This window comes from Aphelocoma coerulescens, assembly GCF_041296385.1.
Source record: "Aphelocoma coerulescens isolate FSJ_1873_10779 chromosome Z unlocalized genomic scaffold, UR_Acoe_1.0 ChrZ, whole genome shotgun sequence".
Taxonomy (NCBI): domain Eukaryota; kingdom Metazoa; phylum Chordata; class Aves; order Passeriformes; family Corvidae; genus Aphelocoma; species Aphelocoma coerulescens.
Window position 1 is genome coordinate 54,690,842 of NW_027184085.1, and position 27,320 is coordinate 54,718,161.

Sequence of the window (27,320 nt, forward strand, 5' to 3'; positions counted from 1 at the left end):
TCATAGAATAAGTCTGTAAATACCTTTACTTTTAATTCTTGATGGGTAAAATAGTCATGTCCTCAGAATGAGTATCTCATACAGTCTTTGCAATCTTGTAACTGCCAAGAGGGTAATGTAGTGCACAGTGCTTCTGCTCTACAGACTTCTCCTGTAATGAGAACAGAACATGTAATGAACTACAAATAGATCTTAACACATCAGCTCCAAGCAATCATCTTTCATATTGCTTGCTTTTCCTCTGCTTGAAAAGCCAGAGGATCTTTCTCTCATGCTGGCTGCACAATTTTGGGGATTAAGACTCCCTGCAAGGCTTGTTCTGCCTCACCCTTGGAGGGATGGCTGTACTGCATTTTCTGCTAAGCTCTGAAGTGAGAGGCTTTGGTGCAAACTAAATATATCCTGTTCTTTTCCAGACCACACGAGCAGAGTTTGATTTGCCAGAGTATTCTGTCCGTCGGCGGTACCAGGACTTCGACTGGTTGAGAAACAAGCTGGAAGAGTCTCAGCCAACGCATCTTATTCCCGTAGGTAGTAAGCAAGAATCTGCTGTTAAAGACAGTTGTGCATCTGTCTTCCAAGGGTAATACTTGGATGATATGTGTCTGGATTTTAAAAACAGTACTTCATTCTCTTTGAGTATTTAGAGTTAAATAATGGTACTTACAAATTGTCTTATAGTGGAGTGGAAAGAGCTTCCCATTCCTGACTGGTTAGGAAGCGTAGACTTTCCTTGAGTTCCTTGAGTGGCACACCTGAGAGGTGAGCTTTGTTAGCCTCCTGCAGGGCAATACATGTGCTGACTTCAGTAGTTGTGACATAATACATTTAATCTGTTTGCTCAATTATTGCATCTGTATTTCAGAGCATCTGGGGTTATGAAAAGCCACACGTACTTCAGGTTCTAGTCTCGGTTTTCAAGATGGCCTTTTGAGCTGGTTTTACAGGGTAATTTAAAACTATTTGTGCTAACACTTAATAGCCATGACATTTAATAGCACAGACTTGGAAGTCTCAGCCTCTGGCTTGGTAGCTATTGCATGCCTTCAGTAGGTAGAAGTTTACCTAATAAAATTAGCTAAACTACTGCACCCCTTGTTGCTGAAACTGGTGATTTGACCACGTTATTTGATGTGAGGAGGTTAGTACTACCTTATAGGTTTCTTGTGTGCATAGGTAGGAAACCTGTGCGATCACCACCTTCGGCCCTTTTGAACAAAGAAATTAAAAAAGTCCTATAGGAATTGAATTGTCAGGAAATAGCAACTCTACTACCATACTTTAGCTTGCCTGTCTGGGGTGGATGATGTGATGGAAGTTCCTCTGCCCTCCCTCCCTCCCTCAGCAAGGAGTAGGCTGTGAGAGAAGGATTGTTAGGTTGCACTATGGTCGAGCGCTGTTTTAAGTCCTTTGTTACGCTGGGACTTGCCTCAAGTGGAATAATAACTGAGTCTCCCAGAGATAAGAAGTACTTCACAAAACCATGTGACACCACTAACTGGCAGCAAATATGCTTAGTGAACAGTAGGGAAAATAAAGACAGTGAGCATAAGGTGGAGGCATGTGTAATGTGTTAGTGCCCATACACTTTTCTTACTCCCCATTCTATGAACAGCTGGAACAATCGCAGTTTAATTTCTACAGGTTCTTGGGTTTACTAACAGGCAGCCAGTTCTGCCTGAAGCCTGTAAGGCAGTAAATAATAGTAGAGTAACCGGAGGTGAGTCACAGCCAGGGAATCAAGCTGCTTTGCTGTGACCAGGAATTTGTTGCACGCAGAGCAGCAAACTTGGCATGAGTAGCTCCTGGACATGGAACCAGCTGCAGAACAAGCCAACATCTTAGGTGCCTTTCTTCTAGAAAATCTGGAGATATAAGGATGTGCTGCCCTATTTTATCTGTTTATGCACAAGTTAGCAGTTATGGAATCTCCTATTAATCTCAGTCATGCAGGTTATGGTGGGGAGACTGCTAAATGCTTTATGTATTTATCATCTAGAAATAGATGGGGTGTAGAAGCTAAAGGCAGTTGACTCAAGTGCACTCTGAGAAGATGTTTCAAGACAATCTAAGACTATATGTATTTGTAATTATGGATACTGCAATCCTTGAAAGCCTTTTGTTTTAACAAATTATCAGAAGGGAGTTGTTTTCCTAATCTCTATGTAGTGATTCTGCCTAAAATTTTCCTGTAGCAAATGATGTGTCTTCTCAGTGCAGTGCGTCATGACAGCCTACACTTAGGAGCCAAAACTAAGCTCAGTATGGGTTCCTTTTCGTCTCTTCAGCTACTGATAGTTACATTTTCTTTAAAAGATCTGAGACGTTCTAATCTTTTCTTTTAAAAAACAGTAAAACTGATGTCAGATCTGTCTCTAGACTAGGAAGGTAAACCTAACGCAGCCAAGGTCCTTGTCCTTGGATGGTCATGTTTGGCTACTTGAAGCTATTTCTGACTGCTCTGTGTATTGATTACTTGAGATGGACCTCCAAAGGCCTAAAATGGAAAGGAATGTACCTACTGCTGTAGTTGAAAGCAGGTTAAACAGCAGAAGTTTTTGTAATAGAGATGCACTCTTCTGTGGCTCTCAAATGCTCAAACTTCAGTGATTATTCAGTGCCAGATTGGATGTGTTTGGTTGAATTAGTCTTCTTTAAACTAGTCTTCCTTTCCCTCTTTTTTCTTTTCTTGAAACATTTTTCTTTTCCTCCTGCTGAGGTATGATGCTGAGGTAGTGACTTCCTAGAGTCCCAGCTAAAGTTTACAAAGCAAAGGAAGAGAGTTTCTTCCTCCCTGAAAACTAATGTACAAGGCATTGTACTTTTGGAGAAGTCTAATGATAGAGTACCTTACACTGGTTTAACTAGAATGACTAACTGGTTTGAATGCTAAGCATAACAAGGTAGGTCTTAAATTGTAAGAACCAAATACAGTGGTCAAAATGTAGCTGTATCGCAGCTAAGTCATGCTGGCTGTGCTTTCCTAGGAGATAGTGTGTTCATGTACAAGCCACATCAGCTTGGGTATAGTGGGAAAGCAATATGTATAGACTTCTTTTTCTTTAATTATTTTTGACAGATTTTAGATGACAAAGACTCTTTCCAGAGGTGAATCCTGATTCCTGAGCTGGGCGAAAATGGCTGTCATTGCTAGCCTTACTGTAAGCAGATTGTCTGGATGGACTGGTTCACAAGAATGAAATGTGTAGCACAATTTTAAAACTGATATTAATCTTGACGTCCGTGCTGTCTGTACAGAAAAAAAGCAGATCTAGTGGTAGAGCTGAAACTAACCATGCTTCAGCTTAAAAAGTTGTCTTCCATCCAAAGTGGTAGTTCAGAGTGTGTAATCTAAGTGTAACAGGGGGGACTATAGCAAGTCTGGAGACAGTCTGGGCTTACATGCCAAGCTGGACTGCAGAGATGAACTAATGGACTCAAGGCAGTAAGACGTAAGAGTGGATGTACTGTCAGGCCTTCGTCACTTACAGAAGCATACTGAGGAAAGTCAGCCATGATAGATGACCGGGTGTGCTCGTACTTCAGAAAAGGTCCAGCCATTTGCTGTGTCAAGCTGCCAGTTTGTTTTTGCTCAGTGTTCTCAGTAAGGCTGTCAGCCTTTTACAGGAGGACCGTGTTCAAAACCTCTAAATTGGTCAGAGAGGAGTGTGTGGAGGAAGTAGAATAGTCAAATTTTCTGAGTTTCCCTAGACTGGGCAGCCTTGCTTCAACACTGGGCAGTGGGGGGGGTGTGTACACTTCTGTTACAAATAGCATGCAGCTCTTCTGGCATCTCTTTAGAGCTGGATCGTGAACATGGATAACAGTAGGGAGAACAATCTAAGCTATGTTACAAGTACTTAGTGTGAGTACTGTCTGACTTCCCTGGTGTGGCTCTCAGCTGAAGCCACTCGGTGGAATGGCTACCTTTAAGCCAGACCAGCTAAAGGGTAATTCTGAGCACAGCTTGAATCCCATCTGATGCATGGTTCCTGTTAGCAAACACAACGTTTCAATTCCTGTTAAGACTGGAATTTGACTGCTTTGTTTGCTTCCAAATAACAAAAGCAAGGTTTTAGTCTCTTGAATCTTGTGCTGTTTGCTTATCTCTGACAGCCTCTTCCTGAAAAATTTGTGGTGAAGGGTGTTGTTGATCGCTTTTCGGAAGAGTTTGTGGAGACGAGGAGGAAAGCATTAGACAAGTTCTTGAAGAGAATAACTGATCACCCGGTGCTGTCTTTTAATGAGCACTTCAACGTCTTTCTCACAGCTAAGGTAAGCCAGTAGCTTTCAAATGCAGTTGTTGACAGGAACAAAAGAACAGAAACCTTTGCAATCCCTTCAAAAATTAAGGTGAAAAGGCATTAACAAAACTACATGTGGAGATCAGAGCTTCCTCTAAAATACCAGAGGGTTGTTGGGGACCTTGGCTATTGTGTGTGATGGACCCTTATGAGTGACAACAGTATAGGTTCCCTGTGCTTGAAGGGAAGAGGAATCCTCTCGGCAGATTGATAAATTGAATTCTCCAGACCTGCTTGTTTTGGAGCCTAGAACATACTCCTGTTATGCAAGAGAGATTAAAAATTCAGAAAGCGGTAGACTTTAAAATCTGGTTTTGGGGAGGAGGGAAGGGGCAGAAGAAGAGAAGTCTCCCTTGCATGAAAGCTTGCAAATTTCTTGACTTTTTATCTTGACTGTGCTTTTTATACTGCTTGCACTTTATGCCCTCAAAACTAAGCATGGAGGCCTCATTCTCATTTGTTCTCAGCCAGCAGTTACATGCTTATCTTCTGCATGACTCATGCAGGAATGGTGCAATTTTCTTTGGCTTTCTTTAGAACTGCATTTTAAATCAGACTAAGAGGACCTGCAGCTATGCTTGGGTTTTACCAGATAGGTGAGAAGAGCTATAAAAGCACGCCTTTCCAAAGTCACATTACTCTGGCTCACTTAAATGTGATGTTTGAGCTCACTTCAGGTTCATGCTCTGCTTGCTGTTAAGAATCAGTCTCCAGTGTTCTTTTATTTCCCCTCCATGGTGAACTTAACCAGTGAAACAAGCCAGTAACACAGAATTTATTTAGCACCTTAAATGTCAGATAGCTCTGTTCCTCTTTTCAGCTGTCCAAGCATGATGCAGCTTTCTTAGCTGCTTTTTTCTCTTCTTCCACGCCTGTAAAATGAATTTCAAGGGCTTCATCCTCTGCTTTTAGCAGTTTGCCTTGAGGTTACAGAGCATCCTGGGAGGAAGAGGGAAAGGACAGCTGTTCTGCTGACTGTCGCTAATGTTTGAACTTGGTCCAGTGGAGCAGTGAGTGTGAGTTCAGTGTGCTAGGACTTCAGAATTTAGTTACTACAGGAAGTCGTAAGATCACCTTCTGGTTGAAAAAGAGAAACCAGCGTTTCTTCAGGTTCCCTGTTTCGACCTGTAACATACTAGAATGCTTGAGAGAGTGAGTGAATAATTTTGAGTTCAAGGATCTTTTCTGATGCCTGTTTGCAGCTAGAGCTTAGGACACGCAGAAAGCAAAAGTCAAGGAACCACTGCATTTAAATGCAAACACAATAGAAAATTATAATAGCTGCTAAGATGTCAGGTTTTTGTAATCAGACTTACATTTGACTTACGTTAAGTACTTGGAAGGAATACCATAGTGCATGTTTTGAAGATGGCTGCTGGTTTTTTGTGGTTTTTTTTTTAAGAACACTTAAGATTTTAGTCTAGTCTGTAATATGTCTGAATGCTTGATCTCTACAGGCCTACTTCGTTTGAACACATCTCTTCCTCAGGCTGTATAGGACAACCTAGTTATAGCTCCTGGCCCTGTTTTGAGATGTTGAATACTGACCTCTGCTGGAAGGAGTAAAATGCAAAATTCACAGCTTTTTGGCTAACTAAAACAATTTTTTTCTGGTGTACTGTTAAGATGAAATCCCTTGAAGATTGTAGGCAAACAGTCTTGTTAGCACAGGTTTTCAGAAGGTTGGTTTATGCAAATGTGTAAAGGAATGTCAAGGAAGTTTACACTTTCTGTGGAGGCAACATGGATGCATCTGACCCAGCCTGAGCTACAGTGCCTCTTGCAGAGAAGCTTTGCTGGTCTCCCCACGCTGCACTTTTTCTGTGTGCAGTCTTCACCTGCCTCCTGTGTGACCACGGAACTGGAGTGAGGAGGCTGCTGACCAAATAAGTGTGCAATGTGTAGCCCTCTACTAGGTCACGAGAGCCAGCTGGTACATCTGGTTAATACTGGCATTGTGCCTATGACTTAGATGTATGTGTAGGTGAATGATGTGAACTGTTTTGGTGGAACCAGAGCTGTTAATATGGCTGCTTCCCTGGTGAGAGTACAGGAACATGGGACAGTATGGCCACATGCAAAGTCAGGCTACTTAGTTATTTCTAATGTTCTTCATGCTATTCTCCTGGATAATATACCTCCATCTAGGGGTAGACTTGAAGCTGTGCTCAGCTATACAGCTTGTAGAAGGCCTTTGTCCAAGGCTGCATGTCACATGTAATCTCTTGCCTTCACAAGATTTGATCTTGACTGGAAAGTATCCTTCATTGTATTAATATTTGAACATGTAAGTGAGTATTCCTAAACATATTTCTTCATTTGTGTGTTTTTGGGTTTTTTTGTGTTTTTGTTTTGTTTTGGATTTTGTTGTTGTTGTTTTTTGTGGTTTGCTTTGTTTTGTTTTGTGGTTTTTGTTGTTGTTTTGGTTTTTGTTTTTTTTTTTTTTTTTTTTTTTTTGTTTGTTTCGGTTTCTTTTTTAAATTTGTTTTGTTTTTTGTTTGGTTTGGTTTGAGGTTTTTTGGTTTTGTTATTTTTGTTTGTTTTAATTCCTAGGATCTTAATGCCTACAAAAAGCAAGGAATGGCTTTGCTATCAAAGATGGGGGAGTCTGTCAAATACGTTACAGGAGGCTACAAATTAAGAAGTCGGCCACTGGAGTTTGCAGCCATTGGGGATTATCTAGACACATTCTCTCTAAAGCTTGGTACCATTGACAGAATAGCACAACGGATCATCAAGGAGCAGTTGGGTAAGGACACAAGGTGTTCCATCGTAATACTTCAGTCTGAATGCTCTGTGTCTTACTCTGGTTGATAGCATGATCAAGATAATTCGTGTTGACGATTCTGGCCTGTAATAAGTCACACGCAGGGCAAAATCTAATGCCTGTTCCAAATTTTAAAAAGGCCCAAAACCTAACACAGTGTCTGATACTAGTGCAACTCTCCAAATATTTTTTTAAAGTTGAACATTTTATACCAACCTACTATCTTACTAGAGTAATTTTTTCAAAGAATTTTGGAAGGTGGAAGAACCTGTAGATTCTGTGGGAGCCCAGAATGCAGAGAACATTTCTCTGCCTGTTTTGAAGGGTTCTACCCCCCTGGACAACACTGTTTTTGACCTTCGTCCATGGAGAAAATTGCCTACCCTCTGGGAAGAATTAGAATCACACTGGTGTGAGCTAGTTGATAGAATATTATGTAAAATTATCACAGGGTGAAAAATTTAGAGGTTTTGGGTTTATTAATGTAGTAAGTAGATAAAAGCAAAAAACATCAAAATGGAGGATTGTTGTTGTTCTCCAGACCTTCTTCTTCTTCTACTACTCCATGTTCTGCAGTAGAAGTAGTTTGGAATGATTGGATAAAGAATTCTGCAGTTCCTGTCTGCGTGACAAGAAAATTTACTAGACATTGGTAGAAAAGTGAAAATATCTTTTGTTTTAAGTTTTTATTGGTTAACTTACCTTTAAAAAGGCTGTGCTATCTTGATAATTTGGCTTTTCTTGCATTCTCTACTTCATGCTATGTCTGGGTCATGATAGTGGTTTGTATTTCGCTGATAAGACTTAATAAACAACTGCAGAAGAAGGAGAAGGCTAAAAGTCCCGTTCGTCTCTGACTCCTGGCAAAGACTCTAAAAGCCTCCTCCATCAGGGGAGACACAATTAAGGCGCTGGACTGCGTCAGATTCCACCTGGAGGAGTAAAAATGGAATTCCTAGATGAAGACAAGCTTTACAGGCCTGTCTTAGTAGAGTTAAGTCTTACGTATGTTTAGAAAACTAACTTTGGCTACTGCAAAGGTGCAAGAGCCTTAGTATTGGAAGTCTGTAGGAATGGTAAGTTAAGAAAGAGGCAACTTGAACCTGTCACCTCTGCAGCCGTAGAGCTCTGTCTCTTTAAAAATGCTAACACAACACAAATCTTGGCTCCCTGTGGGCATTAATGTTACTCAGACTTGGTGCATAATTTCTTCTGTTTTGTGTTTGCACATCTTTGTGTCCTGCTCTTACTCTGTTAATCTAGTTTTCCATCTGCCTCTTGCAGAATACTTGGTGGAACTACGAGAATATGGGCCTGTTTATTCAACCTGGGGAGGGCTGGAGGTTGAGCTGTCAGAGCCACTGGAAGGAGTGTCTGCCTGTATTGGGAATTGCTGCACAGCTCTTGAAGAACTCAGTGAGGACATGACAGAAGACTTCCTGCCTGTGCTTAGGGAATACATATTGTATGCTGAGTCAATGAAGGTAAAGAGAGCCCTGTGGCAGAAAGTGCCGTCATTTGTGTTTGCCTGGAATTAGCGAGTTTGTTCTTTTTAACAGTGAGAAATGCTGGAAGTGGGAAAAGTGGGGAAGTAAATAATACATTAAGTAGGATATTTTCACAGTCAAAACAAAACTAGGTATTTTTAATAGCTGGGTACTGCATGGGTAGCAGTATCTGTCTGGTCTGCTCTTCAGTCAAGCTAGGGTTAGTGCTGTAGGGTGTACACAACATGTTGAGGAGTTGCCCCTTCATTGGTGTGGCAGGTGGTACTCTATGGGAGACATCTTGTGGCTGCCTAGAATCTTTCTTTGATTTGAAACCAGTTGTGCTTCAGCTCTTCATGTGGGTCTTCACCCTCTTCACCAGGGTCAGTGCCTGGTCCTACAGGAATGATAGCACAGGAATTTCTGTCACTTGTATGTAGCAGAGTTGGGTGCCTTGTTTTAGAACCATGTGTCCAAATGACCAGCACAGCTTCCTCTGTCGTCCCCATACCCTAGGCATGATGTGTCTGTTGTTAAGTTCTGCATACCAAGTAACTGCGTAAAGATGGTATTCTGTGACTCTCAATCTCTCTAAGAACTTGGTGTTTTACTGCTTACACAGATGTTATAAAAGCTACTTTAATGTGGGTTTTATTCTCTTGAAGTTAAGGAGTATTGGTAATCAGTCACAATGGGGAAAAGAACTACTGAGTAAACTTCACTAAATTATTATATCAAGGACTTTGGTTCATCCATCGGAGCTTTTCACTACATGCCTATGGCACAGTATGTATTAGCAGTCCCTCTATGAGGGACTAACAGACAAGTTCCTTCTGAAGACTTTCCACTTGGAACAACTGCTACAAGGCTATGATACACACTCCTTTACAGATCTAACAGCCCATTATAAACTTACAGTCTGAACATGGTAGTCCTTTTTAATCTCATCCTGTGCTTCTCAAACTGAGAATTGAAACACTTACTTGTAAAGTCTTTTCCCAGCTTCAGGAGTTGTACATCTCCTGTGTGGCTAAAGTATTCTTGCAGGTGACTTTACACTAATTTCCTGAGTATATTCTTTGCTTTTGTCACCATGGATTTGACCCCAGCATGAATGAAGTGTATTTTCTTTACAGGTTTATTAATAGTAAAGTATTACTTGAACACAGTGAGCTGTTGGAAACCTTGTCTCAGGGTGTTTGGACTGTAGGAAGTGGAGGTGGATGGAGTGTGCTTACAAATAAACAGAACATGAGGCTAGTGATTAAATACTTTAACTCAGAATGTCTGGCTTTTGATGCTAAAAATGCCTACCAAAGATGGCATCTGAAGAGGCAAACTGAGTTGTGAGAGGTGCCCTTCACAAATATAGCAGGGGAAATTTTTTTGAGCTAAAAAGCAAGGGTTTCTTTAGCTGAAGAGGTACTCTAGGCAGATAATCACCACTTACCACAGGCAGAGCAGCATTACAGACTTGCACCTAAGCTTCCTTTTGGCCTTTTAGAACCCTTTTATAATAGCACTGTCTCAAGCCAACAGTTACTTAACTGTCTAAAGTACTTCTTCAGCCAAAGAAACCCTCACTTTTTAGCTTGAGCTTTTTAAACTGTGGACTTGACTTTCTAGTGTTCTAAAGGATTATGTTGTTCAGTGTCTGGCTTGGGCATCTTACTGAGATGCTTTACTCAGTCTGAAATTTGAAAATTAAGAACAAAAGCTACTGTTAGCCAAAACTGTTCATATTTTCCTTCCCTCTCAAATAGCAAAACTGAACTCTCAGGTTCTACAAAGTGCAGTTTTCTTCTTCTAGGAAACATCAGCCTGTTGCTGTTTCTGAAGTGAGCAGCTACTGAACTGTTTTTGCAGAATCCATAACACCCAGGAAGTAACCAAGGTTAGTAAGGAGGTTACACTTGAAGTGCAGGAGGCTTTCTGTTGAAAGGGGCGTCCTCTTCCCTTGCAGTGCATTCCTCTTCATCAGCTGCTGTGAGGACTACCTGTGAGATGAAAGTCTGTTTGGGTCTTTCAGAGCACATCTTTTGCACAGGGTGCTTGATGGACGGTAAGTCTTCAGGTACTAGGAGTTCAGTGCAACCTCGATTAGCTTCTTTGCTGCACACTGTACCGCTGGTGTAGGTATGGGAACATGATCTGTAGAGCAGTCGATAGCTGGCTGAATGGCCCTCAAGTAAGAACTGCCAGATTATCGTCACTGTTCCGAGATGAAGAGGCCTTGATGTCTTCAGGAGCACGGTTGTAGCTGAGGGGAAGAGCCCAACTGCACGTACGGAGGCAAAGCCCAATAGTTCTGGTTGAATAGAATATTAGCTGGTTTGAGGAAAGCCTAGTCTCTGGGTTTGTTTGAAAGATTTGCAGAACAGGGCAGAAGCTGGTTTAGTGGCCTTGAGTTAAAACATGTGCTGGAAGTGTCCAGGAGAGACCTTTTCCAAATTACTCACTCTGTTCAGCACTTGTTAGGCCACAACTGTGTTCAGTTTTTATCCCTGCTGCACAAAAAAATATGTGGACATGTGGAAAAGCTGAATAGAGTCTGGAAAACAACCACAAAGATGGTCAAGGGACTGAGAAGTCTGCTGTGTGAGGAAAGGCTGGGAGAGCTGGGTATGTTCAACCTTGACGGAAGGCTTAGGGAAAATGTTATCACCATGTACCAGTATTTAAGGATTGACTACAAATATGATGGAAGCTCCCTTTTCACAAGGAGACCCTTGGAAAAACAGGGATAATCAGTGCAAATTATTCTTGGGGACATTTTCGTTGAACACAAGAGGAGAATTTTCACAATGAGAACAATCAACCTTGGAATTATGTCCCCAGGGAAGTGGTAGATTCCCCAACACTGGACACATTTAAGATCCAGCTGGACAGGACCCATATTGTCTAGGGTGTGCTTTTGCCAAGAAAGGTTGGACGAGATAATCGTTGAGGCCTCTTCCATGGTTTCCATGACATGGCAAGGTTATGTCTCGATTCCTGGTGCAGTGGGGCCCATGTCAGCAAACATGGGGTACCCCATTTGCTGATGTACACTGGCATTGCCCAGGTAGGCATGTGCAGAGGACAAACTCTCCTATACATTATTCAGTGCACATATTAGGATGTTATATGACTTCTGTATGCTTAACATTGCTGGAAAGGCTTATCAGATGATATGATCCTCAGGGGTGTTCTTGGACATTACTTTTAATGCGTGTTCAAAGCAAGCGCCACATTAATAGGTAACTGTGTCTTTAGGGGCATGAGTAACTAGAGATCCTTTTGTGACATTTAGTCACAGTAGGAAGCTATGTGGTGTGCAAATAGGATCAAAATTGAAATTTGAGATAGGAGGCTGATAGCAAACTGTAGCTGTGTATGGGCCTAGGTAGAACCTTTCAACTAAATACAAAATGGAGAAGGAACTGCGTTGCTGAAACCAAGCTAAGTCTTCAGTGTTCAAACACCGCTGGTTTAGTTCTGACCTGAAATAACTGAGGTGTGCTGCTTGAGTTTTTTCTGTTTGGTGTTTATTTTCTTCCAACTTCTAAAATTTTTTTTTCTCTCTAAGTGAGACCTTAACTAGTATTGCATGGTCTGTGGTAGTTTTGAGGATACTTGATGCAGAGCTTTTCATAGTTGCTGCTAAAGCATCAAGGCATCAATCTAGAACTGAGAGGAGATTCCCTGGAGGTGCCAGAGGAAAATATGGGACAAGTGAAAGGGAGGGCAATATTTTTCCCATCACTTACAAGTCAGCCATTACTGGATACTTAAAACTGTATTCACAAGCTCATTGTTAATAGTCCACAGTAGGTGGGCTTTGAGCACTTCAGGGGAATTAAGACACCTGTTCTTTGAATCCAGTTTGCCAATAACTGTTAATCATTGGCTACTCCTGGTATAGATTCAGCTTCCTGCCCTAACTCCAGGCTTCTAAAGGCAAAATGCATTGCTGGAGACAGTTGTTTTTCACAGAAGAAATTTCAGTTGACTGAGGTTCAAGAGGCAGTGCAAAGTAGAAATACCTATTAAATCTCTCAGACTTTAGTTGCATTGGTAACCTCAATCACTTAAAGGCCATCCCACATAGTTGCATAGATTCCAAAAAGAAGGGGGGGATGTTGTAGTTTGTCAAGCAAACACAACCAATGGCATGCTTGCTTCTGGGACAAAAGAGAGAGTTAAGCTGTTGAAGGTGAGCTTTTCAGGTTTGCCCTTTTTTATTGACTAATCTAATAGCAGCTTTGTGGATCAGGTGCCATTCCCATTTATCGTGGGTTGAAGTTTAAAAGACTGTTGATGGCAGCATCTCTACTCTAGAGCAACTGCTCTGTTGACCTTCTCTTGCCTTAAGAAGGAGGAGGGGAAATGATGATGATTAGTGGATACGGGACTTTTATGTCCTCGGTTAGATTTAGGCTGGACTGGCTGTTAGAGCTCTGAGGAGCTACTCTTAAAAACATAATTCTGTAGGCAGCAGTGCACATGACTAGTCCTGTGTTACTAGCCTTCTCTGGAACTGTTAAAATGACTAGTTATCGCTTCATGTCTAAATGGGGAAATTCCTTCTAGGTGGCAGAAGGGAAGACTCAAAGCCAAGTTAGCTGCAAGAGAATTTCAGATTTACAGTGAGTGTTGGCTGACTTCCCTCTGAGCATTTTTAATAATTACTTTGCATCAATTGAGTAATTAAAAAATACTAGTTGTTTCTTTGTGAAACCTGAACAGGTAAGTTGCCTGCTCTTACAGACACAAAACTGCTTATGTTTTAGTAAGACATTCTTATATAGACTAATTCCTGTGGTTGTTTTCAAATTGTAAGACTGTGGTATAACCTTAGTGAAGCTCTTTGTGGATGTAGTAGAAGCTAAGGGTAGCATCTTTGGCTCTCTATTTTGCGAACACTCTGTCAAGAAAATGTTTACTGCTTGAGAAGCTCTCTCAGGCAGTCCAATGCTTTTCATGTAAATTGTGCTTTTCATAATTTTCTTTTTATTTTTTAATTAAATCAACAACCAAACCCTGCAAACTGATCTAAAATAAAGGCTTGCTTTAACACCAGGATGTGACAGCTTGCTTTAAAGGATTCTGAAGAGTCTTTGCAAGTGAAAAGGGAGCTGTAATACCTTCTGTGGTGGTCTTCCTGTTTCTTAGCCAGTGCTGTTGTGTGTCTGCTGCTTGAGGATATCAGAAACTTTACATTAGTCCTTGTCAGCTTTGATGCTTTTGTTTATATCCTTTTCATGGCAATAATAGGTCAACTGATGAATTAAATTTACTTAGTCAGGGTCATGACAGCTTCTATCTCGCATGCCTCCAGGTTCTTCAAATGTTGAATTTTATCTGACCCTGCCAGCTGTTGGAGAGCAAGTGCTCTTTGTTATTAAAAAGCTACTCCCTGAATGCTCTAACACAGAACAAAGTAAATCTGAAAGTCTGACTTTGGGCTGAATTGGCAATGAAGATATGTCACTTCAGAGTTTCTTGCAGGCTGGGGGAAGGAACAAGAGGATCCCTTTCACAGCTGTCTTTTCTCTTGCCCATAGAATGTGTTGAAGAAGAGAGACCAAGTTCAAGCCGAGTATGAAGCAAAACTGGAAGCAGTAGCCTTGAAAAGAGAAGATCGTCCAAAGGTTAGCACTTAAAATTGCTCTACAAAACCAGTTTGCACTTACACTACTTCCTGAGAAAAATGGGGAAGCAGAACTTGCTTTTTTCTGGGTCTTGTGTTTTCTTTGCAGTATAAGCAGTTTCGGGCAGAACAGAAATTTTTTGTTGGTAAGCTGGTGTGAAATAAAGACCCAAGTATGGATATATGTAACTTGTCTAGCAACTTCTGTACTAGTGATCTTCCACAGTTCAGAGCAGGATGACTCTAACACTTCAAAAACAGCCAGCAGGCAGTTGGACTGTGCAGTGATAGGGACTGAAGCAGTGGTAGAACAGTCCCTGGTGACGCAGCAGGATGTCAGCTAGCTGAGTTAAGGTCCTATCCCTGGCACTGTGGAGCTGTATTGTGGCAGAAGACCGGTTTTGGCTGTGGAAAACTCCATATTTTGCCCTTTCTGCTAGGGAGGTCTACCTGTGTGATGCTGAGCAGATATGGCACGTGTCACTGGGTGACAGGTTTTGGCTGGGCTCCATGCAAAGGCAAAGCTGTGAAGTGACATGCTGCCACCTGCTTCTGCATGAAACAGAGTGCAAGAGCCTTTTCTTAAATCACTGCACCTCTAATGATGATGGCAACAGGGTTTGTTCCCTTCCTCTTCTTGGAGGTTTTTGGTTCCCCTTATATTTGTGTTAATAATTAATGGATGGCTTTCCAGTGTTATGACTACTGTACAGTAAGGGTCACTGTACAGGAGGTTCACATAATATTTTGAACCTGAGAAGCTGAAGAGAACAAGAGCATAGAAATGCAAAAGTGTTTTTCTGATATTTTGTCTATAATGAGCTACAAATAGTGGTGTACTAGGTATTTTGTGGTGCTCTTGTATTTGGGTCTACTGCCTGCCCCTCTGCTTTCTGGTGTGGTATGTACTCCAGTTCCTCAGTGTAGCCTTGTATAAACAGGTATTCTAACAGTTGTATCTAGGATGAACAGAACTAAATCTAGCACATACAGCAAGCCAGTTGAGGTTTTTAGGCATTTGACTTTACCAAGATCTTGATGCAGGGGAACTGATGAATTTTGCTGATCTCTCACCTGTTAAAAGGCCTTTGGATCTCATATTTCAGTGGGACTATTGTGTAAAGTACAGCATTTAAATCTTGCAAATTTTTTGAATACTTACATCTCCTCTCCAGAGTATAAGCATATTTTTTGGCAACTCCTTGTACCTTTTTGTAACAAAACTAGTTTGTGTCATTTACAAGATGAAGTTGAACAAACTGTATAGAACTCCTTGCATGTTCACAAAATACTATCTCTGGGGTTTTCAGAACCTTTCCAGCTGGAGCTGATAGCTCAGAGCTGTGCCTAGCAGCATATCTTACATTCATTGAGGTCTCCTGACTATGACTTGCTGGAAACTAAAAGCAGGCAGAGGGTCATGTGCTGCAGTTGTGGGACGGCATTTGTGTGTCTTGTGGCGTATTTGCTGATTTGGTAGAAATGATGTAAAAAGACCCCAAACAAAACCTTAAGAGAGCAAAGGCCTATGTTTAGATCATGAAAGGAAGGCCTAGCACTACTTGATAATCTCTCACTGGAGGGCATTCTGAGCCTCCTGTGCACATACCCAGCCTGGGATCACAGAGCTCACCAGGCCATTAGATTGTTCTGGCAGTGAGATCATCTGCTTAGAGCTCAGGCCTACGAATGCAGAGTGCTTGTAGGGCTACTGTGACTGTCTGTCAGCAGGTACTGCTCAGAGTGCTGAAGCTTACACAAAAGCAATGTGGGTGGTGTTTACCAGTAGCATCATGGTGTTCATGTGGAGTCTGCAGCCTTTCAGTTTCTAACGAGTGCAGTGGTGAAATGCCTCTCACCCATTTCTGACCCATGCTGGAGCTGATTTTGCAATAATCCAACCAGCACACTGAGGATGTGGTTTCATTTTGGTGAGATGAAGTTTGCTTCTGATGACCTGTTTTATTCTCTCTTCCTCAAGGCTTTGAAGGGTGGGGATCTATGGGACAGTAAAGATGGCAGTGCAGAACTTGAAGTAGAAGGTGGCCATATATATTTATAGGGAAGAAAAAAAGCCTTGTAACAGATAACTGTTTCCCAAGAGCTAGGAAGGTAGAAGTATCATATGCAAAGACTAGTTGTCTAATTAATGCTGGATTTTTTCTGCTTTGGGACCATTTATTACTTGGTAATGATGATATAGAGGAGTTTTAAAGTGGACACACCATCTGTAAATTGACAACACCAAACTACTAGATGTTATGCAAGCTTAGCTTTTTAAGACAACAGAATCAGCATGAAAAGGATTAAATGTACATGCAGAACTTCTTACCATATATATACAATTTTATGCTCAGTTCCTGCTTGCATATACATCTCTTATCAGTTGAAAGTGACTCATTAAAATAGTCCTGGGCCGTTTAAGAGTGTGTTAGAGTTTGAACCAGTTGTCACTTTGGTTTTGTGGCTTGAGGGGCTTTTAAGATATTAAGTAGCTGAGAGCAGATATCAGTAAGGAAGTAGCAACTTCCCCCAAAATCCAATCTACTTTCTGGTTCTTAGTTGCTAGCTAATATTTAGCGTCTCCACTTGTAAAAGCTGATAAAAGCATCAGCATAGATGTTTCAACTTAGGCCCAAATTTGATGGTAAACACGTAATATCTCTTTGCATTGACTTTGCACTGATATAAAGTGTTAAAAGCTGTTAATTAACTTAAAATTTTGTCTTAACTACTGAGTTGTAAATTACATTCTAGGAAGCTGCAGTTTTGTAAGGAAAGGCATTTGCACTTCTAAGTAGTACTGCAGCATGTGCAGATACTGCTTTCATGATGCCTCTGGAGACTTAGTTGGAGTTAATTGTTGTTCCTTAATGAGAGCACATGTGATGCATCTGCTGATCACTGAATTATCCCTGTAACTCTAAACTCATACCGCCCTCTCAGCCAGAGAACTCGCTGTGAGAAAGAACAGATTTTTGTATAGCTTCCTTGTGGTTTCAGATCCTGGCAGAAGAAGCAGGAAGCTGATGAGTGCTTAGAAGCTAAGTTAATTGGATTTGGAAATCTTACATGGTTTTGCTTCCAGACTTCATAAATATTTCTCTTGATAGCCTAGCCTTTCCCATTAAGGTATCAGAGTACTTCTGATGCAAGGCATAGATGCCTAGAGGGGAGCATCCCCTAAACCTTCCAGTCACTCTCTTGGTCGTTCTTGTCTGAAGCCTATGAGGGAACTTCATCTGGAGTTGTAGCAGAGTGAATTCTGTAGCCATAAGTATAGTGCTCAGACATAGTAGGGGAAAAGAGTATCTACTGAACCTCCAAGCTGCCTGTAGTGTAAATTCAGTTGTGTGAATAAAGGGAAACTCAAAACCCATGAGTATGAAGAGCTCCTGCATCTCGAACAGGTTGGTGTATTGGAGAACAGATGTAAGACCTTCTCTGAGTAATACTTCAGTGATCAGCCCTAATCCAGGTCCTGGACAAGAAACACAGTTGGTGTGTTTCTGCCTAAATTGAGTACCTTGCCGAACTGCAAGATAGGAGCACACATCTAACTTCCTGTAGCTGTCCATGGAAAGCTTCTTATCTAGTCTGTTCATCCTCTTCCTTCTTTCATGCCCCTCAGAGAGAAATTGAATTCTTTGATACAGCTCACATGGGAACTGCTTGTGTCTTTAGGGCTACACATATTACCTTTTCATTTTTCAATGTATACCTGAAAAAGCCATGATGTTTTAACATCTATGTTTATTGCAAGATTTAGAACCTGGTAAAGGTATACAGGAACCTGCATAATGCATGGTCCATTACTGAGCATAGAAACAAGATCTCAGTGCTTGCTTTATTGTGCTGGTGCCACTTAAGAGAAGAAACAAACACCACAGAAACTATACAGAGGTAACTGGGCAGCAGTGAATTATGCATCCTCTGAGAGGGACCTTGCCCTGGCTATGGATTATGAGGAAAACTGGGCTGATTTAAGGACGGCTGAAGGAGCCACATGTTCAATTTACTGAAATTAAGTATGAGGGGAGCCACCACAAAGTTCTTCAAATGTTCTTCATTCTGCACTTTGCCTTTGTGCAAGTCACAGCTTCTGGAGCAAAAGTTCACTTCTTGCTTTGGTACCGGGATTCAGGAGTTTCCTTTTCTGAGGTCGTGGGCTTAGTCTACATGTCCTTACAGGATTCCTGTGTGTGGACCATGCAGCAATGAGAAGGGAGAGAAAGGAGTTTGGCTTTCCTACTTGAGGAAACACTTGTAAATTATTCCTGTATCTGCTTGGTAGTATACATTATATTAGTTATAACATAAGCAAGGAACACCAACTTAGTTGGTCTAAAGTGTATGTACCTTGAGCCAGTGACTACTGTCAAAAATCCATTTAACTCTACCTCAGCTTGCAGTGGGCTGTCCTTCAAGATGTCATTCATTGCTTTTACATGGTAATGTGTCCAGTGTTGAGCCTAAAGGTTCATGAGCCCATCCCACAGTGATGATCACAAGTGCTTTGCAGTTAAATTTTGTTCAGGAAGCCTGTAAGGTACAAAGTGGAAGCTGGAAACCGAGGATTTAGAAATTTTATTCTGCAGCTGTCAATACTGAGGTCTCTTATTCAGCTTTTTTGATAAACCTAAATGTTTGTTGTTATGTACATGCTGCTGTGAATTGGCAAATTCCTACTGCAGCTGTAAATGGGAAAGAGGAAAGTTTGCTGTGGAGCAAAGCTGCTCAGTTTGAGCACTAGGAACTGAGCCTCGGTACCAGCACTTACACCAAATGGTTTTCCTGTGCCTTTAGCAAGTGCTTCCTCCATCTGCCTCTATATCAGGCATGGAGATGGACAAGCACAAGCATTCACCCCCTCAAACAGCAAAGAACAAATTAAGCAATCTCATATCCTCTCTAGTTCAGAACTGTGGCTTTTTCCCTGCAACCATAGGTGAGTTGATTCAGGATAACTACTGGATTGTGAACTTAACCCTGTCTTCTGTAATTTTGCTCAGTAAGGTTCAAGCTAATTCAGCAATCTAGCACTCTTAGTGACAGTTTTAATCTTCATTTCTTTTGCTGCAGGTACCCACAGATGTTGAGAAATGTCAAGACCGAGTAGAATGTTTCAATGCTGACCTGAAAGCAGATATGGAGAGATGGCAGAACAACAAAAGACAAGACTTTAGGCAGCTACTCATGGGCATGGCAGATAAAAACATCCAGTACTACGAGAAGGTATGTGTCACTGTTGGAGCACTGGTAGGAGTAAAGCAGTTTGTTTTCCTCTGAAGTGGTGATAATTCTTCAGGAAATCTTCACACTGTCTTGAAGACAAGGATATTAGACATCTGAAGCTGCTCTTTGTCAACAATTGATGAGTTGCAAGTCATGGTCAAGTGATCTCTGTGAGACTAGTGGACTTTTGCAAGCACTCTAACAGCATTTTATCATGCATGCTTGTCTGTTTTGCACTCTTGAATTGAACAAATTACTGAGCAGCAGCAGTGGGGGTGAAAAATAAACCAGAATTGCATGTTTTAGTAAACTACCAGAGTAGAAAAATCTCTTGATTCTACCTTTTCTGAATCAAACTACGTGGGTTAATGCAAGTCCACAGACTCATATATAGATTACACCTGTTACATATAAATTATTCTGATCTCTGTCCCTTTGTGCATAGTTCTGTCCCTTGTGTACTAGTCCTGAAAATACCTAGCCTCTGCCCTCTTTCAGTTGGTGCATGTGTACCTGAGGCTTAGTGTCAGATTTTTTTTATTTTGAATTAAAAGGACCTTGACATTTAACTGCATATGCTTCCAGTCTAGTTTTCCATCGTGCTAGAACAGTGCAGCCCAGTGATACCGTAGGATCACAGAATGGTTTGGAAGGGACCTTAGAGGTCCCTAAGTTTCAACCTCCTGCCAGAGGCAGGGATGCCTTTCACTAGAGTAGGTGGTTCAGAGTCCCATCCTGCATGAACCTAAAACACTTCCAGAGATGGAGCTTCCACAGCTTCTCTGGGCAAGCTGTTCCAGTGTTTCCTCATCCTAATAGTAAAGAATTCCTTCCTAATTATCTAATCTAAACCTGCCCTCTTCCAGTTTAAAGCAATTGTCCCTTGCCTTATCACCACAAGCCCTTGTAAAAAGTCCTCCTTCAGCTGTCTCATAAGCCCCATTTAGGTATATTAAATATTAAACACTACTAGAACTACTATGCTTATGCACAGCCTAGTAAACATACTTCATCTTGTCTGTTCCTTTTTCTACATCTACTTTATAAGCTGCTTCCTGTGCTAGGTTACTTCTCTGTGTAATACTAGTATGCAGTACCTTTTCCCCTTCCAATGTCTGTCTTGTTCAGTCATGAACTTCCTGCATCCTGGTCTCTCTTCTAAGGCTGCTGTGGAGGGGGATGTTAGAGACTCCACTGAACATCCAGGAGTGTCTCTGCAATCGATAGTTAGATCTGTACACTGTACATCAGTTTTGCTTTTAGCAAGGAAGCTTTTTTGGTAAGAAAGTGTCCAGTCACTTCAGGGTACACACCTAGAAGTACTCTTTATCTGCAGCATAGTCAGCAAAGTTAGAAGAAAGATGTCTGTCAACAGTGACTTGTGGATATAAGAGCTGCTGATGAGTTTGCCCATTTCCAGCATTTAATAATTTGGATTCCGCAGTCTGTATTTGCCCAGTTTTTACTTCTGGGCTCTATGTGTTTTTAAAAGACACAGTACAAGTACTGTAGTAAGTGTATGTGTCCAGGAAAATGACTCCAAAGCCCAGAGTGGATTTCTAATAACCCAGAAGCTACACTCCACACAGTTTACTATACCAGGCACTACCAGTTTTTCTGGAGTTGAGTCCCAGAGCTGTACTGGAATACACTGTGTCTCAAAATTCACTTCCCTAAAGGCGTGTTTTCTTTCAAATACGTTTGCTGGAGGTAGTCTCTAATTGCTGCCATTGTGTCCAAATCAGTGTTCACCCACAGTCACACCACAAAGATGTTAATTTCTACTCAGAACAGTTTGTCTGCCTAGCTGAAAGCTGTGGTATTCTTCAGTTTAGAAAAATCCAGGTTAGTATTTGGAAATCCTGGGTGTTCTGATGACTTTTAATGGCTTGGGCCAGCTGGTGACTTTGGAATTGAATTTGTTGAATTTGTTTGGAAGGTGCAGCTATTCTAACACTTACTTGCTGTTTGGGATCCTGGGTTTTTTTCCCCCTTCTGTAATAATCTGTAAAGACCCACATAACTTTGCTTCTACTTGTATGCTATTGGTCTGGAAGGGTTGGTCAGAAGTTACATGAACCAATATAAAATCAATTTTTTAAATCAATCTATCTTTCTTTCTTCAGTGCCTTACGGCGTGGGAGTCAATTATACCACTACTGCAAGACAAGCCAGAGACCAAATAAGAAGTACCTTCATGGACAGTCTAGCACTTCTATGCTCAGTACCACTAGTCATACTGGAACTGTATGGAGGACTCTTTTTGTTAAGTTAACTGAAATGACAGCTGCACTTAGTTTTTCAGAGTATCTGTTCCAGCCTATTTGAATTTTTTTTCCTCAATTTTTGTGTTTAAACTGGGGTATGTTTCATCTTTTTGAGTTATCTTGAATGGTTCCTTCTTTATCCTATGGAGTGATTGGGGTTCATAGTGAAAGTGCATGGGGATCTTGATAAAATTTACCTCTCTAGTCTGGAAGGAACTAATGAGTGGAACACTAAAAAGATGAAAATAAAACTCTACTGCAAGGTGCCAAATGACATCTTTATTACCATTCTGTTTTGTTGCTTAAAAAAAACCCCCAATAATTATTTCTATGATACAGTACTCCCTAACCAATCCTTATCCCTTTTTTTTTTTTTTTTTTTTTTTGGAATGGACAGGAAAAGGCTGCAAAAGAATATTTTCTGTTTTGCTACTGCCCATGTGCTCCCTCTGGATGAAATGGTCTCTGGAGACTTTTCCATCTTGGAGTTGGGCTGGTTCTAGACAGACCATACCAACACCAGCCGCAGATAGGCGGTGATGCAAGCATGAACTGTGGTTTTTGTGAGTGTGGCATGCTGTTGGTTCATACTGAGTATCTTTGTTTACCTTGGTGATTATGAAATAATGTCAGTTGACTGAAGCGTACTTGTGACTGACTTGGGGATCAAAACCAGCCTAGCTGTGGGAATGAGTTGGACAGCGGCCTTTCAAGGGTTGTGGGAACAGGGGAGGAAGTATGAGTCTTTAATTTTCCCAAAGCTAGCTCCGGAAGTTGCGTGGTGGAAGTCTCTTGCACCATGCTTTGAATATGGGTTTTACTAGAGCTGCTTTAGGCTTGGTCACCTAAGATGCCTGCTGTAGTAAAAGCAGACCTCTGCTTTCTCTCCCCACGCTTTCTTTGCAGCAGCCAGAAGCCAAAAGGTGTCAAATGCTTCCTTCCACCAAGCATCAGTGTGTGAAAGCTGCCTTAAATGGTTTGGTGGGGGATAGATGGGTACCCTATGAGGTACACATAGTGTTCAAATCTGTCTCTGCTGAACCATATGGCAAGTCTTTTAGGACTACTTTTGGTATAGATCTATTTTCTTAGTAGTTTCTGTTGGCCTTTAGAATTGTAGCTGCTTCTGCAAGTCCTTTTTTGTCCTTTCTCTTGCAGTCCAGCCCCAAGTAAATGCCTACTTGGTGTTAATGGCCTTAGGAATGCTGATGTGATTTAACCATCCTAAGTGAGGGGGGTCGGGGCTCTTATGACTGTAATACTGGGATTTAGGGCAATAAATAACTGTGCTTACTGCTAAATTTGAGTGATTACTTGTTCTCTGGCAACATTCTTGCAAAGAATGTGAGCAGTAATTGACTTTGTGCAACTTCTCTGTTCTCCTGTGACAACCTACCAGGTACTAGTCTGATTTGGAATTTATTCCTTCATAAACACCAACTGAACCTGCAGCCACCCTTCTCACCCTGGTGGCTTTATGGAACCTTGAAGATGAGTTATTGCAGCACTGTGGTAGCTGTCAGGCTAATTAGATGGTGCTCTCTGCATGAAAATGTAAAATATAAAACATTCTAAGACGTTCTTCTTGATTCAGCCTTCACTGACAGCTCCATGGTACTAAACAAACAATGTTTCCTGTTTTAAGGTCAGTTGGTCAATATGCACTTTTTGGTGTAAATGAGAACTCTGGTTTAAGTTGCTGTTAGGTTCAGAATCACAGACTCCTCTTGTTCAGGGGAAGTACTTAAGGGGATCATCTTGAAGCAATCTGGAATAAGCACTTGTGTACTAGCTAACAGTCTGGCCTTCAGGGTTACAGTCTTCCCCGTTTTCCACAAAGAAATATCAACGTGCTTTTTGAATTAGTTCATGTGGAGTAAATGGAATTTTGTAGTCTACTCTACAGCATCACTGGGACTCAAGCAAAATACAATTTGAACTAATATTTAGTCAGTCTTCCCACCATCTTATTAAAATAAACAGCAAAAGATGAGTAGGAAGGGTGGTGGTTATTTCCTACAGATGATTTCATCTGATGCCTTACAACACTAAGGTCCTCTTCCTGCTTTGCTTTATGTCAAGCTGAAGTGGGTGTTGCTTCTGGAGAATTTAGCAATGAACATCACAGCTGTTCATGAGAAACGTAATGGACAGTGGAGAGTACCAAGTGAAGTTCAAATCAACATGTAACTGTTGAGGCTGGAGCTGTTGAAGATCGAGATTTCTTATGTGGTCTGGACCAAAACCTCTTAAACTCATACAAGGGAAGTAAAACTTGACATTCAAAAGAGAAGTCCTCTGCAAGAATTGCTGCAGTGTAATAAGGGTGTGCAATGGTGGGTCTGAGCTTCTATGGGCAGTGGAGTGGTCTTATGAAGAGGTGGTGTAAATCACTAGGTAACTGAGGGAGAGGCTGTGGGTGAGGTGTGGGGACATTTGGGGCAGCCATGCCAGTCGGGAGAACTACAAAAGTTGCAGGAAATTCCTGTAAGATGTGGAGAGTGACACTTGTATCATATACAACTGCTGTTAGTGGGAGGTGGAGTCCTGAACTGAGAGTGAAACTCTTAACATGTTAGCCTGTAATCCTTACAAAATAAAAGTCTTTACTTTGGAGGGTCCAGACTTCCATGAGAGAAATAGAAGGTGTTGGTAAAGGGAAGCAGGAATAGTGCAGGAGCTTCATCTTTGAGTAACTTGTTAAGTGTTAAGTCACTTAAGATGACTCTCTGCACCTGCACCAAAATGACACCAAAAGTAGTTGGCACCCTTTCCATGAGCCTGTTTAACATATGCTTCCTTCAGCCGTCCTTAAATCAGCCCAGTTTTCCTCATAATCCATAGCCAGGGCAAGGTCCCTCTCAGAGGATGCATAATTCACTGCTGCCCAGTTACCTCTGTATAGTTTCTGTGGTGTTTGTTTCTTCTCTTAAGTGGCACCAGCACAATAAAGCAAGCACTGAGATCTTGTTTCTATGCTCAGTAATGGACCATGCATTATGCAGGTTCCTGTATACCTTTACCAGGTTCTAAATCTTGCAATAAACATAGATGTTAAAACATCATGGCTTTTTCAGGTATACATTGAAAAATGAAAAGGTAATATGTGTAGCCCTAAAGACACAAGAGTTCCCATATGAGTTGTATCAAAGAATAAAGTATGATTCTTCACTGAATTCTGCTTGGATTTTTGTTGCACTAAAACTTATGCTAAAGTAGTGGAATTAGTGATAAAAACAAAGCATGAGTGGCAGAGACAGTTGTGTGGAGGTACTGTGCAGTAGCCTTGAAGCAGTGGTTGTGCTTAGCCTGTTCATATTGCTTCAGGTGTCAGTCCTGCAGATGCCAGGGTACAAAAGAATTCTCTCACAGATCAGCAGGGACTGTTCTGTATTTTAACAGGAGCCATCCTTTGTTAAAACTTGCACAATTTAACTGGATATAGTTATGATTATTGTTGCAGACTGTTGAAAATCCTTGTCCTGATAACCACTGAACAAAATTGTGTAGACTAAACAAGCACATTAGATGAGATGTTCTGTCATCTTAAATTCTGGAGGTAGAACATTCTTTCCTTGGGTGCATTAACTTTTACTACAACAACTAATACTAATGTCTGTCATCTTAAATTCTGGAGGTAGAACATTCTTTCCTTGGGTGCATTAACTTTTACTACAACAACTAATACATAGGGAAAATGAGGACTATTTTTTTTTTAAGATAGGCAAGTTGCTACTACTTGTTGGATTTTTTTTTTCCTCTTGTGAAGTAAAACTGGGGATCACAGGAGTAAACTTGCCTTCAGGCAGACTGAATGTGGCATTTAAAACCTTTTGGGAGTGCTGTTGAACCAATTTACAAACTAAAATGGCAGTGCTTAGTTCTGTGCTTAGCACTTGGAAGTCTTGCTGAAGTATCTAACTTGTACAAGTATGTAGTAATGAACTGGACAAGTTTTAAGGTTGCATGCCTAGAGCACAGTAAGTGTGCAGAAAATAATGAACTTTCCAAAGAGGTATATATAAATAGATCACCCTTTTGTAAATGGCATGCTAAAACAATAACAGCTAGTCACTGTCCTAGACTACTTTGAAGGTCTTGGTGTTCTATGCTTTGGACCTAAACCATTTCCTTAACCCTGCTGCTGGAATATGTATCCATACATTCAGATCAAGCTGCAGGGTAATGGCCAGTGCAACATTCCCACTGCACAAGGAGACAGATTGCTGAAGGCCAGTCTTACAATAAGAGCCAAAGGGCTTTTGTCTATAGTACACAAAAATAAAGAAGTACCGTCCTTGTTCTCGCTTCTCTGTGCCTGCATCCCTCTGTCCCTCCATAAGGTCTGGAGAGTTGGGCCATGCAGGTGAAGGCAAGCTGGCTGTGAGCCTCACACACTGTGGTGAAGGTGTCGGTGATGGGGACCAAAATGGTGCTGGTTCCTTGTCCAGACTCCTCTGCTTTCACTCTATAAACCCACTCACCAGAACTAGAGTCACTGTTCATACCATTAAAATACAAAATGAAAGCTGTGAAAAGACTTATCTCTGTGTGAATTAGCTAGTAAACTATGTAAAAATGGGAAGGAGGCTTTTGTTTCCTGTACTTGGCCAAATCTGGCAGCTATGCTCTTGTTCAGACTCGCAGGCTAGGAAATGCTGTCTTGACTTCTGGTGCTGGCATGTTTCTATACCCTTTCATATATCCTTATAACTATACTTTGTGCATTGTTTACTATGGAACTAGTATTGATGGAGAAAAATACTTTGAGGTAAAACTGTTTGTAATTCTCTATTAGTGTGTACATTTTTTTAAAATGTGCCATTTGTTTACCTCAATTAATTTAATGGAATGGACCAATAAATGTATTTAAAGATCACTCCTTTACTTAGAATAAAGTTTCATTTTTTTGCAATCTTCACCGTTGAAATTACGTGTGCTTATTTTGCTGAGCAGCTCACTATCTTACTGCAGAAATACCCTTCCCCTGAAATCTCATTCCGTGGTTGATGTAACTAGAAGTCATCTGACCTGTTGCTGCATTACTTCTGGTACTGAAAGTGAAGGAGCTGAGGAAAGATTGTGTGTGTATGTGGGGGACAGGGTGGCAGCAACTTTCTCTGAGCAAGGCATTGTGTAGTGATGAACCAACTTCTGCTTGCTATACCCCTGGCTTGAACCGAAGCTGCCTGATTTACCTCCACATTATTTCAGTTACTTAAGGGCTTTTAACTTCCCTTTTCTTAGTCCGGGACCTTGGTAGCCTTAATCCTTCTTAGCTCAATTAGCATGTAAGAAGACACATCCTTGTGAGACATGCCAGACTTTTGACTCATGTTTGGATTTATGTGATATCATCTCATGCTAGTTGCTGTATTGTATGAGCTTCCTTTCCAACCCAGATTAAAGCTGAGGTAACATGGTGACTATTACATGGTATCAGTGTCCTTACAGCTCGAAAAAGCTTGTAGGAACTGTGTGCTGCACTTACCTGTTCTTAACCTGTTACAAGAGCAGCACATCGTGGTGGTGTGAGCCTAAACACCAGCATTAGCTCTTGAGTCTTAGTCCTCGCATGAGCTCTGTTGAAGCACTGTCCAGGGACAGTGGGGACAATTTCCCAAAAGT

General features: G+C 41.2%; 1 protein-coding gene across 1 annotated transcript in view; it reads left to right on the plus strand.

The window, feature by feature from the left end:
• The window catches only part of SNX30 (sorting nexin family member 30), a 52,364-nt gene extending 25,751 nt beyond the window's left edge, over positions 1 to 26,613 (plus strand). The window contains exons 3-9 of the mRNA XM_069001001.1: positions 417 to 527; positions 4,117 to 4,275; positions 6,858 to 7,053; positions 8,356 to 8,555; positions 14,105 to 14,191; positions 19,273 to 19,425; positions 21,552 to 26,613. Of these exons, the coding sequence (XP_068857102.1) occupies positions 417 to 527; positions 4,117 to 4,275; positions 6,858 to 7,053; positions 8,356 to 8,555; positions 14,105 to 14,191; positions 19,273 to 19,425; positions 21,552 to 21,611 (966 nt within the window). The 3' untranslated portion in view covers positions 21,612 to 26,613. The remainder of the gene's footprint in view (positions 1 to 416; positions 528 to 4,116; positions 4,276 to 6,857; positions 7,054 to 8,355; positions 8,556 to 14,104; positions 14,192 to 19,272; positions 19,426 to 21,551) is intronic.
• The last annotated feature ends 707 nt before the right edge of the window (positions 26,614 to 27,320 follow it).